The sequence below is a fragment of the Callorhinus ursinus genome, unplaced genomic scaffold, assembly GCF_003265705.2.
Source record: "Callorhinus ursinus isolate GAN/ISIS: 27379988/994484 unplaced genomic scaffold, GSC_fseal_2.0 scaffold18, whole genome shotgun sequence".
NCBI classification, from domain to species: domain Eukaryota; kingdom Metazoa; phylum Chordata; class Mammalia; order Carnivora; family Otariidae; genus Callorhinus; species Callorhinus ursinus.
In genome coordinates this window covers 19,479,729-19,495,706 of record NW_027397080.1, presented here as the reverse complement: position 1 = coordinate 19,495,706, position 15,978 = coordinate 19,479,729, and the positions used below count along the sequence as shown (strand labels likewise).

The following is a 15,978-nucleotide window of genomic DNA, read 5'->3' as shown; positions in this document are numbered from 1 at the left end:
ATGAAACCAGGAAAGCCCTGGGGCTTTTAACTCCCCTGTAGCAGCAGGAGAAGGGAATTACGGCTTGTCTCCTTTTCCACCCAAGCCCTCTGCCCATTTATTCCTGTTAAAGAAACGGCAGATTCAAGACCAAGTTCTGCCTGGGATGTGGATCCTGGCAGCCCCTCGGGTCCTGCTGCTGAGGATTAGTGTAAACCAGGAAGCCCTCTTCTTGTTTGCGATTGGAGCCTGTCAGAGACTAATCTGCAAGCCTTTTTGTGCATGCAGGATGACTCTGTTGATATACACCATGTCTAACACTTTTTTTTTTGCGGGGGGGGTAAAGGGTTGCTTGGATACAGTGGGTTTATATTAAGAATAACCCCTTATTGCGAGCTCAACTGTGTGCTCTACACAATTACCTCGTTTAATTTTCACAACGATCTCCTATGATATCGGTACCCATTTTAAAGCTGAGGAAAACTGAGGCTGAAAGAGGTCTAATTAGTAACCCGCTGTGGGTCGCGTGTCTATCAGCTAGCCAAGACAGGAGCATACTGTCTCCACAGCTCAGGACTGTTAAGTCATCACTGTTCTAACTGTATAAATTCCATTTGTTTACATTGTCACCAAGTAAATTATATACACTACAGTTTGCATAACTGATTTCACGTAGTCCTGGAAGCCACCAGGTCCGGAGACTGTGGGAGGGAAGAGCGCCCACAGAGACCGGAAGTTCAAGGAAAAGCCGGTTCAGGGAGCTTTAAAAGCCAATTTCGGAACCCCGGGGTCCCGGTGGCGGGAGAGCGCGGCTCGCACTGGTGGGCGGTGCCCACCAGGCCGAGCCCCGCGCTACGCCGCGCCGCCCCCGCCCCTTTTCCTCTGCCGCAGCTCTCTGGGTATCCTGCGGAAAGAGCCCGCCTCCCGACCCATAAGGCCCTGGGCCGGAAGCTTCACTTTCTCTTCCTGTTCTCCACCATGGCGGTGAGTAGCGGAGGCTCGGGTTTGCTTCCCTTCATCCGCCTTCATCCACCTTCATCCACGGCGGGCCGAGGCCGCGGGAGCTGTCTCGTCCGCGGCCCGAGAAGAGGGGAGCCCTCAAGGCTGGCTCTGCCGAAACTGGCAGAGCCATGCGGGCCGAGAGCGCAGAGCTGAACCTTGTCGCCTCCCCTCCCGCCCTCTTAGGAGATGGCTCGGGGCAGCCACTGGGAGGGCTCAAAATCGCGGCCTGTAGGCTGCAGGGAGGGCGAGTGGAGCGAACGGAGGGGCTGGCACACGGTGTCCGGATCTGTTACCCGTCCCGGGGACTTGAGACTTGCCGGGGGCTAGGGAGCTTCAGCCTGTTCCTCCGCTTGGGGGAAGGCGCTAGCCTTCTGTCGCGGCCACCCGGCTCCTTCGGAATGGAATGGGGGACGTCGCACAACCACGTGATTACCGTTTCCCCAGCAGTTTAAATTGTTTTCTCCCCAGTCGGCTTTATAGTGCGGACGCGCTCCGACACCTTATACGCCGAGCCCGTTGGGGTTCGTCCTCTGCCTGTAATTTTAACTCCCGATACCTGTTCTCAGTTTCTGATCGCCCAATCGGTGCGTGCATGGAGGAAACCAGATCCCGAGCTGTCTTCTGCCTTGGTGCCTCCCACACAAACGCCGTGATACTTTTTAAACCCTTTAGGGCTTTCGTTAGGAGCCAGGATGAGCAGAAATAGGTATGCTGTGTATACAAACGCTGGACTCGGGGCTGTGGCGGGGTTGTGTGTTGACTGCTGCGCTTACCTTGTTGCAGCAGGATCAAGGGGAGAAGGAGAACCCTATGCGGGAACTTCGCATCCGCAAGCTTTGCCTCAACATCTGTGTGGGGGAGAGTGGAGACAGACTGACCCGGGCGGCCAAGGTGCTGGAGCAGCTCACAGGCCAGACGCCCGTGTTCTCCAAAGGTGAGTGGTGGTAGTCGCGGGAGAGGACCGGCGGCTGCGTATGCCTGCATTTTTCCTAATTTGCCTGGCGCCTAGCCTGTTCAGTGCCCGTTTTGAAAGTGACAGTTGATGTCCCTTAAAAGCATTACTCCCTGAGCTACCCAAGAAGTATCTTCCTTTCAAGATTGGGTTTGGTATTGGAATACCGGGTTTTTTTTTTTTTTTTTTTTTTTAAAGTTAGCAGAAATTAAGCTAGGACTAGTCCCAAGTAGAGATTTTCCGAGGAAAGTTCGAAATGTTGGGAATGCAGTAAATGGTATTTGGCTTGATTCACATTTGGAATTTATAGGCTACGTTAAGAACAGAGCTGTGTGCCTAGACCACCTGAGTTGAAGGATCTAAATCCTGGCTCCATTGTTTGCTAGTCTGACCTGGGCCGTTCTGGGTCTCAGCTTCGTTCGTTATTTACCTAAAGAGGATGATAATAAGATTGTGAAGGATCAAATGGGTTCTATGAAGTGCCTGCTATATACCAAGCTCAGCGTAGACGTTACCATTGTTTTGTTGCTTTTTGTTTGTTTTTGAAGTTCCATTGCTTTAGGATAGTGGAATATGGCAAGTTCTTGGGTTCAGATCCTGCCTTTTATTACCAACTGTGATTTGGGACAAGTTAACTTCCCAGAACTTCATCTGTAATAGGATAACATTACAATAACGCTTTAGAGAATCTTAGCTATTTTCAATAATGTTTTCTTTAGAACACAGTGATCCTATTTCTTTCTAGTGGCCTGTTCCGGCTGTGAACTTGGCCCGTCCTTAGACATTATGACTTCGAGCACTTTTTTTTTTTTTTTTTTAAGATTTTATTTATTTATTTGACAGCACAAGCAGGGGGAATGCAGGGAGAGGGAGAAGCAGTCCCCCTGCTGAGCAGGGAGCCTGATGCAGGGCTCCAGGGCTCAATCCCAGGACCCTGAGATCATGACCTGAGCCAAAGGCGGACGCTTAACCGACTAAGCCACCCAAGCGTCCCACTTCAAGCTCTTAATTGCTTAAGTATGACTGAGGACTTGGAAGTTGAAAAATATGTTTTTTGTGTTATGGATGAAACCAGATGTAGGTGACACTGGTTAGAACGCCACCGCTTGGGATGTGGGTAGATATTTAATGTCTCTTAAGAGTTACGGAGATGATCTGGGTAAGAGGTGAGTGCAGTGGGAGTGTGATGCCTGACTCCTTGTTTCCCCCTGCCTGCAGCTAGATACACGGTTAGATCCTTTGGCATCAGGAGAAATGAAAAGATTGCTGTCCACTGCACAGTCCGTGGGGCCAAGGCAGAAGAAATCCTGGAAAAAGGTCTAAAGGTGAGGCTGATCCCCTCATGGAATATTAATAAAGAATGCCAACTTAACACAAGTAGATAATAACAGTGGTGGTGGTTACACCTCATGTACTATCTTTGGTGCCTTGGCTTTTTAATTTTTATTTTATTAATATTTTTTAACCTCTAAAGGGCGTTTCCTGCACTCAGCAAGGTTTAAACCATTCTTAATGATTTCTCTGGGTTCTTCCATGTCTTTTAAATGTTGGGAAAATTCTGTGAAATTCATCGTTGGGATGTGATTTGGTGTTGTGGGGAAATGATGAGATTTTGTTCAGGATCAAATTATATTGAATTGCATCTCTGGGGTGCTGAGTGTTGAGGACTAAGCTAGGGATTTGCGGGGGGATTTGAGTTGACAAGGAGTGTGATTTTGCTCCATTTTTCTCTTTAGGTGCGAGAGTATGAGTTAAGAAAAAATAACTTCTCTGATACTGGAAACTTTGGCTTTGGGATCCAGGAGCACATTGATCTGGGGATCAAATATGACCCTAGCATTGGTATCTACGGCCTGGACTTCTATGTGGTATGAATATTCAATCTTTTCTACTCTTGGTATGTGAGGAGAGTGGAATCTGCTACTCCTTTATTTTGTGTGTGCTATCTTGATGTTCAGGTGTTGGATTAAAGCTTTGTTGTCTGCCTTTGTGTTTTGCCCCTTGGGAAGATGTGCCTCGTTTGTGGCGGGGGTCAGGATACAGCACTGAACTAGATGGACAAGATCCTGCTATTGTGAACCTTATAGTCTAGGATCTAGCAAGCACCAATATGGCTTAGAGGTGGAAAAAGGAACTCTTCCACCCACTGAATTGAAAGTTTGAGAGTTACGGTGCTGTATTTGGTGTGTGGGTTGGCCAGGCTGAGGCCGCTCTTTTCCCAGCTCCTTCCCTTATCCCTTAGACCTTGGGGATAGCGTGGCTTCCATCCAAAGGACATAGATGTGAGTTTGGTGATGTGACTGTTTGCTCAGTCAGGGTAGTAGGGATTTCAGTGTAGAAATGACCATTTGTGTTACTGCAATGTGTTTGTCCAACCATAAAACCACGTAGCAAAAACTGGAAGTCCTGACTAGTGTGGGACCTGAGTCATGGCAGCACCCTCATTAGATTTGAGTATCCAAACACTAAGGAGAATTAGGTGCTCACAGGGAATTTGGGAACAGCAAGCCTTTAAGAAGCACTTTTGAACTGAAGCAGAAGAGAAGAATGACTATTTCTTTGTGCTTCTCAGAATCTTAAGTTTAATATAATGCACACATTATAGTAAGATTTTTTTAACGTTACTTTAAAAATGCACTTTGGAGACTGGGGAGCAGTGAGGGAGAATCCTCAGCTACCATTGGAAGTTGGGCAGGGAAGGGGGGAGGTACTGTAAGTTCCAGCCTCCAGAGCAGACCTATAGTGTGGTCTGTTGTCCAGGATGCTGCTAACTGGTTTATCAGACCCTGAGATCATGGGTCTCTTGCTCTGGAAATCAGTGGGCCACCACATGACTCTTGAAGATCAATCTCCAATGTGTGAGTCTTGTCCGTCTACTCTTGACTTTGAGCTGGCTAGGTGACTGTTGGTTATTCCTGGGACAGGTGCTGGGTAGGCCAGGTTTCAGCATCGCAGACAAGAAACGCAGGACAGGCTGCATTGGGGCCAAACACAGAATCAGCAAAGAGGAGGCCATGCGCTGGTTCCAGCAGAAGGTAAAGCTGATTTATCTCAGGTGACCTGGTGGAATGTGGTGTTGGTGAACGGAGTTGGGATTTGGGGGTAGTTTCTTTAAAGATAGAATATTTGGGCACCTTGGCAAATGTGGGTTTCCAGGGTTGGTGGTTTGAACACCCAGAGTCAGGCTTTCTCCCCACCCCCATACATGCAGGTAGAGGAAGGGGAGGATTATGGCTTTAATAGGAGCCCCCTTTTCTCAGGGTTTAGTGCAATTCAGCACAGTGTAGCAGTTAAAACTGGCCAGTTTCCTGTTTAGTCCAGAGGGGATGTGGGGTTCAGAGCTGAATTCACGCATCAGATGTGAATTCTCAAACGTTAGCCGTTGCTGCCGTCTTTGCTATTGCCTCCTGTTGTGAAAAAATAAAATCTCTTCTCTTTCAGTATGATGGGATCATCCTTCCTGGCAAATAAATTCCCGTTTCTATCCAAAAGGCCAATAAAAACTTTTCAGTGAAATGTATATTACTGTTGTGTGTTCTGTGAAAGGAGCCTGGCCATATTCAAGTCCCTGGACCTCAAGCCACTTAAAGCTTCGATGGGAATAGCTGGTAACGACCTTGTCGTCCTCTGGATGCCAGTGTTTCCTGACAGATTGAAGCCTGAGCTTTGCAGCATTTCCTGTGCTCCCCACACCCCTGTGGTTAGGCTGTGATGGTGCAGTAGTCACATGGAAGTTAATTTTAGAGGGGAGGGTATGATTGGGCCTGGGGTTTGAATACAGAGCTTTGGTTAAAGGTGAAGATGGGGTGCAGTGTTCCCATGTTCCAGGAGGCTCTGCTCTATTCACTAATTCTAGAGATTATACCAGCACTCATGTCTGAGGAAGGGAGTCACAGGCTTTGGTGTGTCATGTTTGCGATTAAATTTTGGTTTAACTGTTCAGACTCTGTTTTCCTTTAAAATGAGAATGTATAGCGTTGTTGAGGCAATATAAGCCTAGAAGAGAATGGTCTTTGAGGCAAATCGCCTGGATTTGATTCCCTGTCCTGCTTTTTATCTGCTATGTTACCTTAAGTAAGTTAATCTGCCTCAGTTTCTTTTCTGTATCGTGGAGGCAAGTGATAGCCCTCAGAAAGTTAATACTTACAGAATATTTAGACTTGTACCAGGCACATAGTGCTCAAAAGGGGTTAATTTTGTATTTTGGTACGTAAGAAATGTTACCCTCTTCCTTTGGTGTGAAAGTAGAACTTTCTTGCCTATTCCTTGTCACTGAACCACTGATATTCAAAAGCCACCGTTTCTCTGGCCATTAGACACAGTAGTTGGCCGATGGTTAATAGTTTTCAGTATAGAGTTTATATTTGAGCACATGTTAATTCAGTTCAATAATTTACCCACTTGTGACTAATGAGTTCAGTTTTTCTTGGGCCACCTTTTCACTGCCATTAAATGGTTCTCTAATTTGTTAGCTGCCTTTGTAGTTATTTTAAAACCCAGAAATCTCTTTGGTGTGCCTTCATTATTATGGAAATATGACATTTTTGTCTTCCTGATAATAAAGTCTTACCTAGTGAGATCAGATACAGTTGGTTAAAGGGGAGAATCCTGGAATGTATTACCATGTACTTTTTGTTTCACTTAAAATATTAGCATGCATTCACTTTCCAGTCTGTAGGGCCAGGACTATCACGTTATAAACAGGAAAACTTGTGAAGGAGTGATTCTTGTTCAGCTTCATTTGGGGTGGGGGGGGTTGACTTCTCTTAACTTCTATAATTACAGTAACAACTACAACTGGAATAGACACATGAGAACAAATTGTTGGTGAAAATAATTTGTGTTGGGTGCTAGCTGCTGTGGGAAGTCAGTATATTGTAGAGAGGAGACAGCATGCTCATTTTGTTTAAAGCATTTCAGAAATACGAAGTGTAGAAAGTGAAGGGCCCTCAAATACAATCACTGGCCTTGTGTACTTTACTGTTAGCCATTTGCTGTTACCTGTATGTTTTTATGTTTGTGTTCCTATTTTAACAATATAAACCTGCCTACCTTTCATTTGGTTCTGCCATGTCGTGTATTCAGTTGGGTTGACTCCCCATTTTTAAAAGTAAACTGCCTGAGCTGTTGGCGTGGTAGGAAAAGGACTCTTGGGAGTTTGGTGATCTGACTGGATTTTAGTCCTACCTCTCAGATAGTCTGGGTGAGTTCTGAAACATGTTGGGGCCTAGAGCAAATGGGGAGACTTCCCTAACCAGATTAGTGGTCAGGGCCAGGAAAGCTTGCGTCCTGCCCTGGTTAGAAGCATGGGTTCCGAACATGTCAACGCTGGTGTCTCAAGTACATTTGTTTTGAGTTAACATCCATTCACTTGCTACAAAGTGGATATAGTTACCTGGGGGTTTGTTAATACTCTTGGGCCTCAACCTCAGATCTACTGACTTAGAATCTGCCTTTTAACGAGATCCATAGGTGGTTTGTGTATACACACTAAAGCCTAGAAACTACCCACATAGTAATGCCAAAACGGGGTGGGGAAGACCCAATACCTAAGGAGATTTCTTTAATAAATTTAGCTTGTGAAGTTCTTGCTGTGTGGTGGTTTTTCTCATCACTTCAGCTGCTATCCATGAAAACTTAGATCAATGTTAGGTCACCCCTGCCCCCATGTCACACTGGTTGTCTTCAGAATAAGGTAGTGTTCCAGCAGGCATCTGTCTATATTCCAATACCAGGCCCAGAAATACTAGATGCTACTTTGCTGAGTGAATGTTCTAGTTCCAGAGCTATCATCTACAACAGAGTTCTCAGTCTGGGGCAATAAGCTATCCCCAACCTGGGGTATTTGAAAATTTGTGTGGATGGCCCTTCAATTACCACTGTAACTAGGGCTGCTATTTGTATTAGTGCCTATAGGTCAGGAGTGTCAAACATTCTACAATTCAGGATGACAGAAGTAGTGAGTTGCTATGTAGATGGGTACAGGATGGTCACTTATACGTGAGCTTGAGCAGGTAACGTGATGGGGCCAGCCAGCTGTGCAGAGGCTTTGGAGGTACCAGTCTGATTGAGAAGCAGTAAGGAGACTATAACTAGAGAGCAAGGGTGGAAGTCCGGAGTGGATCAGATCAGGCTAGTGAGAGCCACATCAACCCACCATTTGAGGCCACAACCTACCATTTCTGTTGCTGCAGTTAGGATTTTTAAAGGAAATTGGGGCAGAAATATGGAAACCACTTAGGTTGTACCAGAGTGCTTGGCATTTTCATCCATGTAGGATTGGCAAAGGCGAGAGATCAGAATCCAGGTAAGAGTAGTCCAGGGTTCTTTTTAAAGATGGGATCGAATTTCTTCAGAATAGTGTGTGTACATGGATATGTTTCTATTTTGAGCCGGTCGGTAGGAAATACCAATCCACAGGACTGTGTTTAAGCCAAATAACTTAGAAATACATGATGATCCCAGGACTAAGGACAGTAGGTGCTCTTCCTCTATTGGAAACACTAGCAAACAGGGCTAACGTTCCCTTCTAGGCTTTTTTTTTTTAATAATTGAGAAACAATGTAATTTTAGTTGGTGCTTTTATGCATATTTTCATGTCATTATGGTGGCTTTATAATATGCCATCTTTTAGATGTATAGGTTATATTGCCTTATCTATATAGCCGGCACTAAATATCAGGAGTGTTAGTTCGGTAGGACTGCCCCATGCCCCCTACAGGCTCTCTTGTTTTGGCCTTCTGTGTAGTGTCTGTGAGGTCCTTGCATAGTATCTTCAAGTTATCTGATGGTGTGGTGTAGTTGAAAGAACACTAAGCTGGAGAGACGTCATCTGTGGTGTTTTCTGCTCTGCTGCTCCTGTTAGCATCGTGACCCAAAGACAAGTAACAAGGCAAATTGCAAGCCCTCTGGCCCTCTAGAGCGGACTGACCTGCTAGATTTTGTCTATGACTTTTTATCTTCTGATTTCGTGCTTTTGCCTTTTTGTGCAATTTAACCACCTGCTAGTCCCAATCTGTTAAACTCCACACGTAGGTTGAGGTGCTCCAGCCAACTGGTGGGTAAAGACCTCAGTGAGTAGACTGCCAGTGGCTGAGTCCTAAAGGGTTAAGGCCCAGGCTTTCTAGGTGAGTGGCGAGGTCAGGGCCCAGGAACCACCCATAAATAGTTTAAGCTACCAGTCACCAGGGACTTAACTGGTGCCTGGGGGTACAGAACCACTTGCAGAGCAGCTTGTTATGGAAACCACAGTGTGGTTGTCGGGGGAATCCATTGTAAGGCACCCTGGGGGGCACCACCTGGAGGGCACCACCAGGAGGACAGAACTTCACCCTGCTGGAGGTGCAGGAAGGCTTAGGAAACAGATGCAGAGGTTTGTTTTCACAAATCTGAGTAACAATGGTGAATTGTGATTGTATCAGTTGAGGACATTATATAACTTGATTTTAAGGTGTTATGTAATTATATTTATCACTATTGATTTAATTTGCTTTTAGACAAATATGTCCACAGTTACCTGGTGTCTGAAAGTAGCTTGGAAGCCAAAGGCATTCAACAACTTCTAGCAGAAATGCTGTTGTTCTGGACTCCCCTCAGTTACCCTGCTGAATGTACTTCTTCAATAGCAAGACTTTTAACCCTTTTAATACTATGGTGACTGCCTCTGAAAATGTTTTCCTACGGTGCATTTCAGTTTTTTGCTTTTAAAGATTTTTTCTTAATTTGTTCTTAAACATGGTGTATCATGGTGTATATGAGCACAGAATTTGATTTTAAGCATCTCAACTTTTTTTTTTTTTTAAGGTTTTTATTTATTAGAGGGAGCAAGCACAAGTGGATGGAGGGGCAGGGGGAGAAGCAGACTCCCCCTTGGGATCATGACCTGAGCCGAAGGCAGACGCTTAACTGACTGAGCCACCCAGGTGCCTCTAAGCATCTCAGGTATCATGCAGGTCTCTGACGGATAGCATAGGCTTCTTTCCCATGAAGAGCCCCACTAGCTGCCAACCGGCCCCTCTTCCAACTCTACTAATAGCAGATAGCTACACAATGGTTGTTGCACCCATTTTGGTCATCCAGGCAAACTCCAGGGGAGGAGTATGCTTTCTTGGATGTCAGGATTCTTTTCTGACAGGCACCTATGAATTCATTTCGTTTTCATGGCTCTGTGAGATGCTACAATGATTAGGACCCAGAGAAAGGCACAAGAGGAGGAAATGAATTGTCTAGTCACAGCAGTGATGATGGAGCCATTCTTCAAAGGCAGATTCCAGCCTCTCCAGACCTATCTTTTTGTACAGGTTTATAGCTCTTAAGTAATAAGGCTAAACCACACATCTTCCCCTTGAAATACGCATCCGTCAGTTTTTCCCTGAAATTCAGTTGACCAACCTACAAAATGCTTTTTACCATTGTAGCTTATATACCCAGGTCTCCAAAGAGGGTCAGCAATCAGAATTGGAGTTGGTCTTTACTTCTTAGCAGTTGACTCTAAGGGGCCAAACACCCAAGTAGCCACTGAATTATAATTAAAGAAAGACCATTTTCGTCAAAATGGGAAGTGTGTGTATTTTGTAGCTGATGTGTAATGTCTCAGAAGACTGCATCTCACTGTTCCCAGTGTCTGACCTCTGAGAGCAGCTGGTTGCTCAGATTGGACACACACAGCAGCACTGCCACCTGCTACGTGGGTGAGACCGTGGCCAAGTCAGCCAGCTTCTCTGGGCATCAGGTCCCCCTGCTTGTGTTCCCTCTCCCGCTCTCTCTCTCTCTGTCAAATAAATAAATACATCTTAAAAAAAATAAATAAAAATAAATAAAATAGGTCAATAGCCGCCTTGCAGGGTTATTTTCAAGAACTAAAGGTAGTATATGTAAATCAGTTGACACATAGTAGGAGCTCTTGTCATAAGTAAATATTAGGCATTTATTGATCACACATTGTATGTGTTTTCTGGTAGGCTTAACTGTAAGTTTTATTCTGTGGCTTGAGTGCTACTCTTTCCTGAGACAAAATAGATGAGGATGGGTGTTATTCCCTATAATGTTACTGAGTAAACTCAGATTCAGGGGGTTTGCTGGACTCCCCTTCTTTCAAGAAGTCCCTAAAAATCTATGAAGAACTGGGCTTTGGAGAGCACCTGGCCGGCTCAGATGGTAGAGTTTGTGAGTCTTGGTCCCAGGGCTGTGGGTTCGAGCCCCACATTAGATGAAGAGATTACTTAAAAAAGAAAAATTAAAAAAAAAAAAAGAACCAGGCTTTGGGAGTGATAGCAACTTGGAGAGGGACCCCTTATAGCTTCCTGTCTGCTCAGTTCAAGATTTCTTTCTCATTCAACATGTGCTTGAGTGCTTACCTATATAAAGCACGTCCTTGAACCAAACAGATACAGTCTGCTGCTGAGTGGACAAAAAGTACATGTCCCTCCTCCTTCCCCCACTTTTCAGGTAGAAAAAAAATCCACTGCCCTGTTATAAATAGCAAAATAGGATTCCTGCCCAATATAACGGTAGAGTGATATTAACTATGCTTTTCCAGATCATCCCTTCCTGCCTCCACAAAAATGAGGGGTTGGATTTGTTCCTCCTGAGGGCATTCCATACCGCACCCTAACCCCCAGTATTGAAAAGCACTGGATGAGTTGGGTCCTGGGGACAGGTCTGAATTCACAGAGCACAGTAGTCCACATGTGGTCTAGGGCCATCTGCTTCAGTTACCTGTTAAAAATGCAGATTCCTGAACTCAGAGACTTGAACTTAGTGGGGCTCAGAAATTCACATTCTTACTGCAAAGAAGGTTAAGGTTCATTATTCTCTCAACAGCAGTGGCTTGCAAAGTCTTTCTTTTAACCACGGTCCACATTAAAAACTAAATGTATTTTGTGTTACCACTGTACATGTACTCACCATTGAAAAAAATGGTTCAAGAAATGATACCCTTACTATAGGCCATGCATTCGCATTTTATAGTCTTATGTGTAATTTTTTCCTAATATTGGTTCTGACCCATTAAATCTGCAGTCTGAAAAATGTTGCTCTACAGTGTAGTCAATCATGTCTCAATAACAAAGGCAGAACTTCTTAGTTATAAAAGCCCTCGGAGGTCATCTGATCTAGTAGTCCCTAAGACCTAATCCTTGCCCGGTACTGGACTATTACAGGAAAATCACCTGAGACATTTATTTAAAATATAGAGTCTGGGCCCCAACCCCAGAAAGCTTAGAGAAGAACACAGCAGAGGGAGAAGCAGGCTCCCAAGGAGCAGGGAGCCTGATGCGGGACCCGATCCCAGGCAGACGCCCAACCATCTGAGCGACCCAGGTGCCCTACACAGGAATCTATTTTTAGCAAGCTTCCTAGATGATTTGTATGCACGGTAAAATTTGAAGATTCTAGGATACAACCCTTGTTTTCTGTCCCTCTAGAGTGGCAAAGGATTTGATATGCCTGTCTCTGCTGTACAGAGGGCAGCAGAGTCAACTTGTATTGTTGTTGAGCATTCTCAACTTGTATATTACCTTCAGGTTACTTAGGAAATATATTATTTGGGGCGCCTGGATGGCTCAGTCAGTTACGCGTATGCCTTTGGCTCAGGTCATGATCCCGGAGTCCTGGGATCGAGCCCCTTGTCAAGCTCCCTGCTCAGCGGGGTGTCTGCTTTTCCCTATGCTCATCCCTATCTCCCCTCCTCCACTCGTGCTTTCTTTTTAAGAAATAACTAAAATCTTTTTTTTAAAGGAAATACTATTATTCACCAGATGTTTTCTTTAAAAGTCCCAAAAGAACCTGTCGCTACTGAACTTAGAGGCTTGCATGTTTATTATAGAACTTTCTAGTGTGCTAAAGTAAATCTGTCTAAAAAAATTTGTCCTGCTCAAGTCATTTGTTGAATAATTTTTTGAGTGCCCACTCTATGCTCGGCATGTTGGAGGTTCTTAGGATACATCAGTGAACAAAGACAAAGACCCCTGCCTTCATGGAGCTTACATTCTAATGGAGAGAGGTGGACAATAAACAAGACATGAGTAAATTACAGAGTACATCATTAAGATGATATGTGCTGTGGAGGAAAGAAGGAATAGGGTAAGGGGTAGCGGAGGGCTGGTCATGGTAGGCTTCGCTGAGAAAGTGAGATTTGAGATGATTTGAGGGAGGCAGGAGTTGGCCAAGTGGATCCGTGAGGAAGAGCTCTCCAGAGAGGGATCAGCTAGTGCAAAGGCCCTCAGGCAGCTGGAGGAGCATGCGGCACAGAGACCAGTATGGCTAGGCAGGGTGAGGGGATGAGGTCAGAGAGGTAAGGGGGCCATGAGGAGCTGTTTATGTAGGGCTTTGTAGGCCATTACAAAGATCCTGTCCTTTACTAGAAATGAATCACTCTTCACAGAGTTTCTAGCAGAGGCATCACATGATCTGACTTCCATTTAAAACTAACTCTGGGGGGCACCTGGATGGCTCTGTTGGTTGAGCGTCAGCCTTGGGCTCGGGTCATGATCCCAGGGTCCTGGGATCAAGTGCTGTGTCGGGCTCCTTGCTCGGCAGGGAGCCTGCTTCTCCCTCTGCCCCTCCCCCCTACTTGTGCGCATTCTCTCTCTCTGTCAAATGGATAGATAAAATCTTTAAAAAATATATAAATAAAAATAAAACTAACTCTGCTATGTTGAACTGGAATTTGGGGGGCAGGAAAACCTCTTAGAAAGTCTTTTTTTTAAGATTTTTTATTTATTTATTTGAGGGAGAGAATGAGAGACAGAGAGCACGAGAGGGAAGAGGGTCAGAGGGAGAAGCAGACTCCCTGCCGAGCAGGGAGCCCGTTGTGGGACTCGATCCCGGGACTCCAGGATCATGACCTGAGCCGAAGGCAGTTGCTCAACCGACTGAGCCACCCAGGCACCCACCTCTTAGAAAGTCTTGTAGTAATCTAAGCAGTCGTGTTGGCTCTGGCAGGGTGGGAGCATTGGAGGTGGTAAGAAATGGTCAGGTAATGGTTATGTTTTCAAGGTAAACCATTAGGATGTCTTTGAATGAATGGTTGAGGAATTGGGAGAGAGAGAAAAGTCAAGAATGACTAAATTTCTGGCCTAAGCATTAGGAAACACAGAGCTGCTGTTATTTCAGGTAAGGCAGTATGTAAAGCAGATTTGACAGAAAACTAGGAATTCCATTTGAACATGTTTAAGATGGCTATTAATCATCTAAGGGGAGATGCTGAGTAGGCAGCCTGGAGTCTGGAGTTCGGACTACAGATACGTGTTTGGGAGTCTTCAACATAGAGCTACCCATATTTAAAATCTCGAGACTGGGTGGAATCATAAGAGTGAGCATGATGAAGAGGCCTGGAACTGAACCTCCCGTTATTACGGCATGAGGACAGCTGGGAAAAGAAAAGGAATTGGCAAAGGAGACCGAGGAGGAGAGACCGGGAAAGTAGGAGAAAAGATAAGCGTTTGGTCTCCTGGGAGTCAGGTGAGCATGTGTGGTGGAGGAGGGCATAATAAACCCGGGGGGTGCTGCTGATGCATCTGGTAAAACAAGGCCTGAGAATCGGCCATTGGGTTTCCCTAGTGACCCAGACAAACAGTGCTGGAGGGTGACAGGCATGAAGCCTGAGTAGAGTGGGCTGAGGGAGAGCAGGACAGTGACTGGAGACAGCTATTAGAAACAACTCTTATGAGAAGTTCTGCTGCCAAAGGGGACAAAGATGGGAGAAACAGCTGTTTCCGGTGATTGGGAAAATCCACTAGAAAGAAAAATTGACGGAGAGGGGAGACGTTGTAGCAACATCCTTGAATACGTGGGAGGGCTTAGATTTGCATGGCAGTGTGGCTGGGGTGTCGTAGTAAGCTGAAAGGCTGAATCTTGGTGCAGATGTTGGTGGGTGGTGGGTGTGGGATGAAGATCTGTAGAGGTTCTTTTCTGATTTTCACAGTGAAGTGGGAGAGAGAGGATGGAGGAAGAGGTGTTAGGGATTAGAGAAGGAGGGAAAGACCATGTGGGAGCATCCACCAGGTATGGGGGACACTACCGAAGGGCAGGAGCCTCACAGTGGAGCACCCACAGGTGACAAAACAGGTTTGAGAGGTAAAGGGCTGTGTTCAAGATCACACAGCTGGTTAATGGCAGAGCCAAGCCTAACCCAAATCGCCTAGTCTGGCCTGGTACTTGATAGAGCCACATGGAACTAATCTTTTCCAAGATAGGATTCTCTTGGCTCTTCCTAGAAGGAGCTACAAGCTTCCTAGAAGCGTCTTAACCTGTAGGACTGTTCTGATAATAGAGAGCCGCCCTGTGAGCAGCTTTCTCTCATCTCTGCTCTTGGTCTCTAGATTCTGTCTTGGTTGTCTTCTAGTTCTGCTCTGTCTCTTTGTCCTGGATCAGTGATGATCAAACTTAAGAGTGCATCAGCATCTACCATAAGATTTATAAAAGCTAGACTGCTGGGACCTCACCCTGAGTCTCTGATTCAATACATCTGGGGTGATGTCTGAGAATTTGCATTTCTAACAAATTCCCAGGTGATGCTGAAGCTACTGATTCAAGAGCCATTCTTTTGAGAACTACAAGCTAGACCACACGCTTCTTTTTTTTTTTTTTGACCATGCGCTTCTCCATGGGGTTTAAGTTTGTGAGCTTGGAAGGCATCTGTCCTCTGTTGTGTCTTAGGAATACCTCCCACTGACTGTGTTCGAAGAATGTTTGCTGAGCTCATTCATTCAACAAATTTATATTGAAAACCCAGTGGCTATGTGTTGGGATCTGGGGGATACAGCAATGGAAGACTGTCTCTGTCCCCAAGGAACTGGCATTTTAGTGAGGGAGACAAATGAATAAATCAAGAATATACTTCAACATTTCCCCCCAGCTTTGCTAAGGTAAAATTGACAAATCAAATTGTTTATATTTAAAGTACAGAGTGTGATGATCTGATATATGTATGTATTCTGAAGTGGTTCCTACCATCAAGTTAACAGTCATGATGTTAATCAAGTTCATTAACAGCCATCAACTTACATAGGTACTTTTTTTTTTTTTTTTTTTTTTTTTTTTTT

General features: G+C 45.2%; 1 protein-coding gene across 1 annotated transcript; it reads left to right on the top strand.

The window, feature by feature from the left end:
• Positions 1-826: 826 nt before the first annotated feature.
• On the top strand, positions 827-5,449 carry RPL11 (ribosomal protein L11). Its single transcript, XM_025856144.2, has 6 exons — positions 827-963; positions 1,765-1,915; positions 3,152-3,258; positions 3,670-3,801; positions 4,858-4,968; positions 5,375-5,449. The coding sequence occupies exons 1-6, from the start codon at positions 958-960 to the stop codon at positions 5,402-5,404; spliced, it is 537 nt and encodes a 178-aa protein (XP_025711929.1). The 5' UTR covers positions 827-957; the 3' UTR covers positions 5,405-5,449.
• The last annotated feature ends 10,529 nt before the right edge of the window (positions 5,450-15,978 follow it).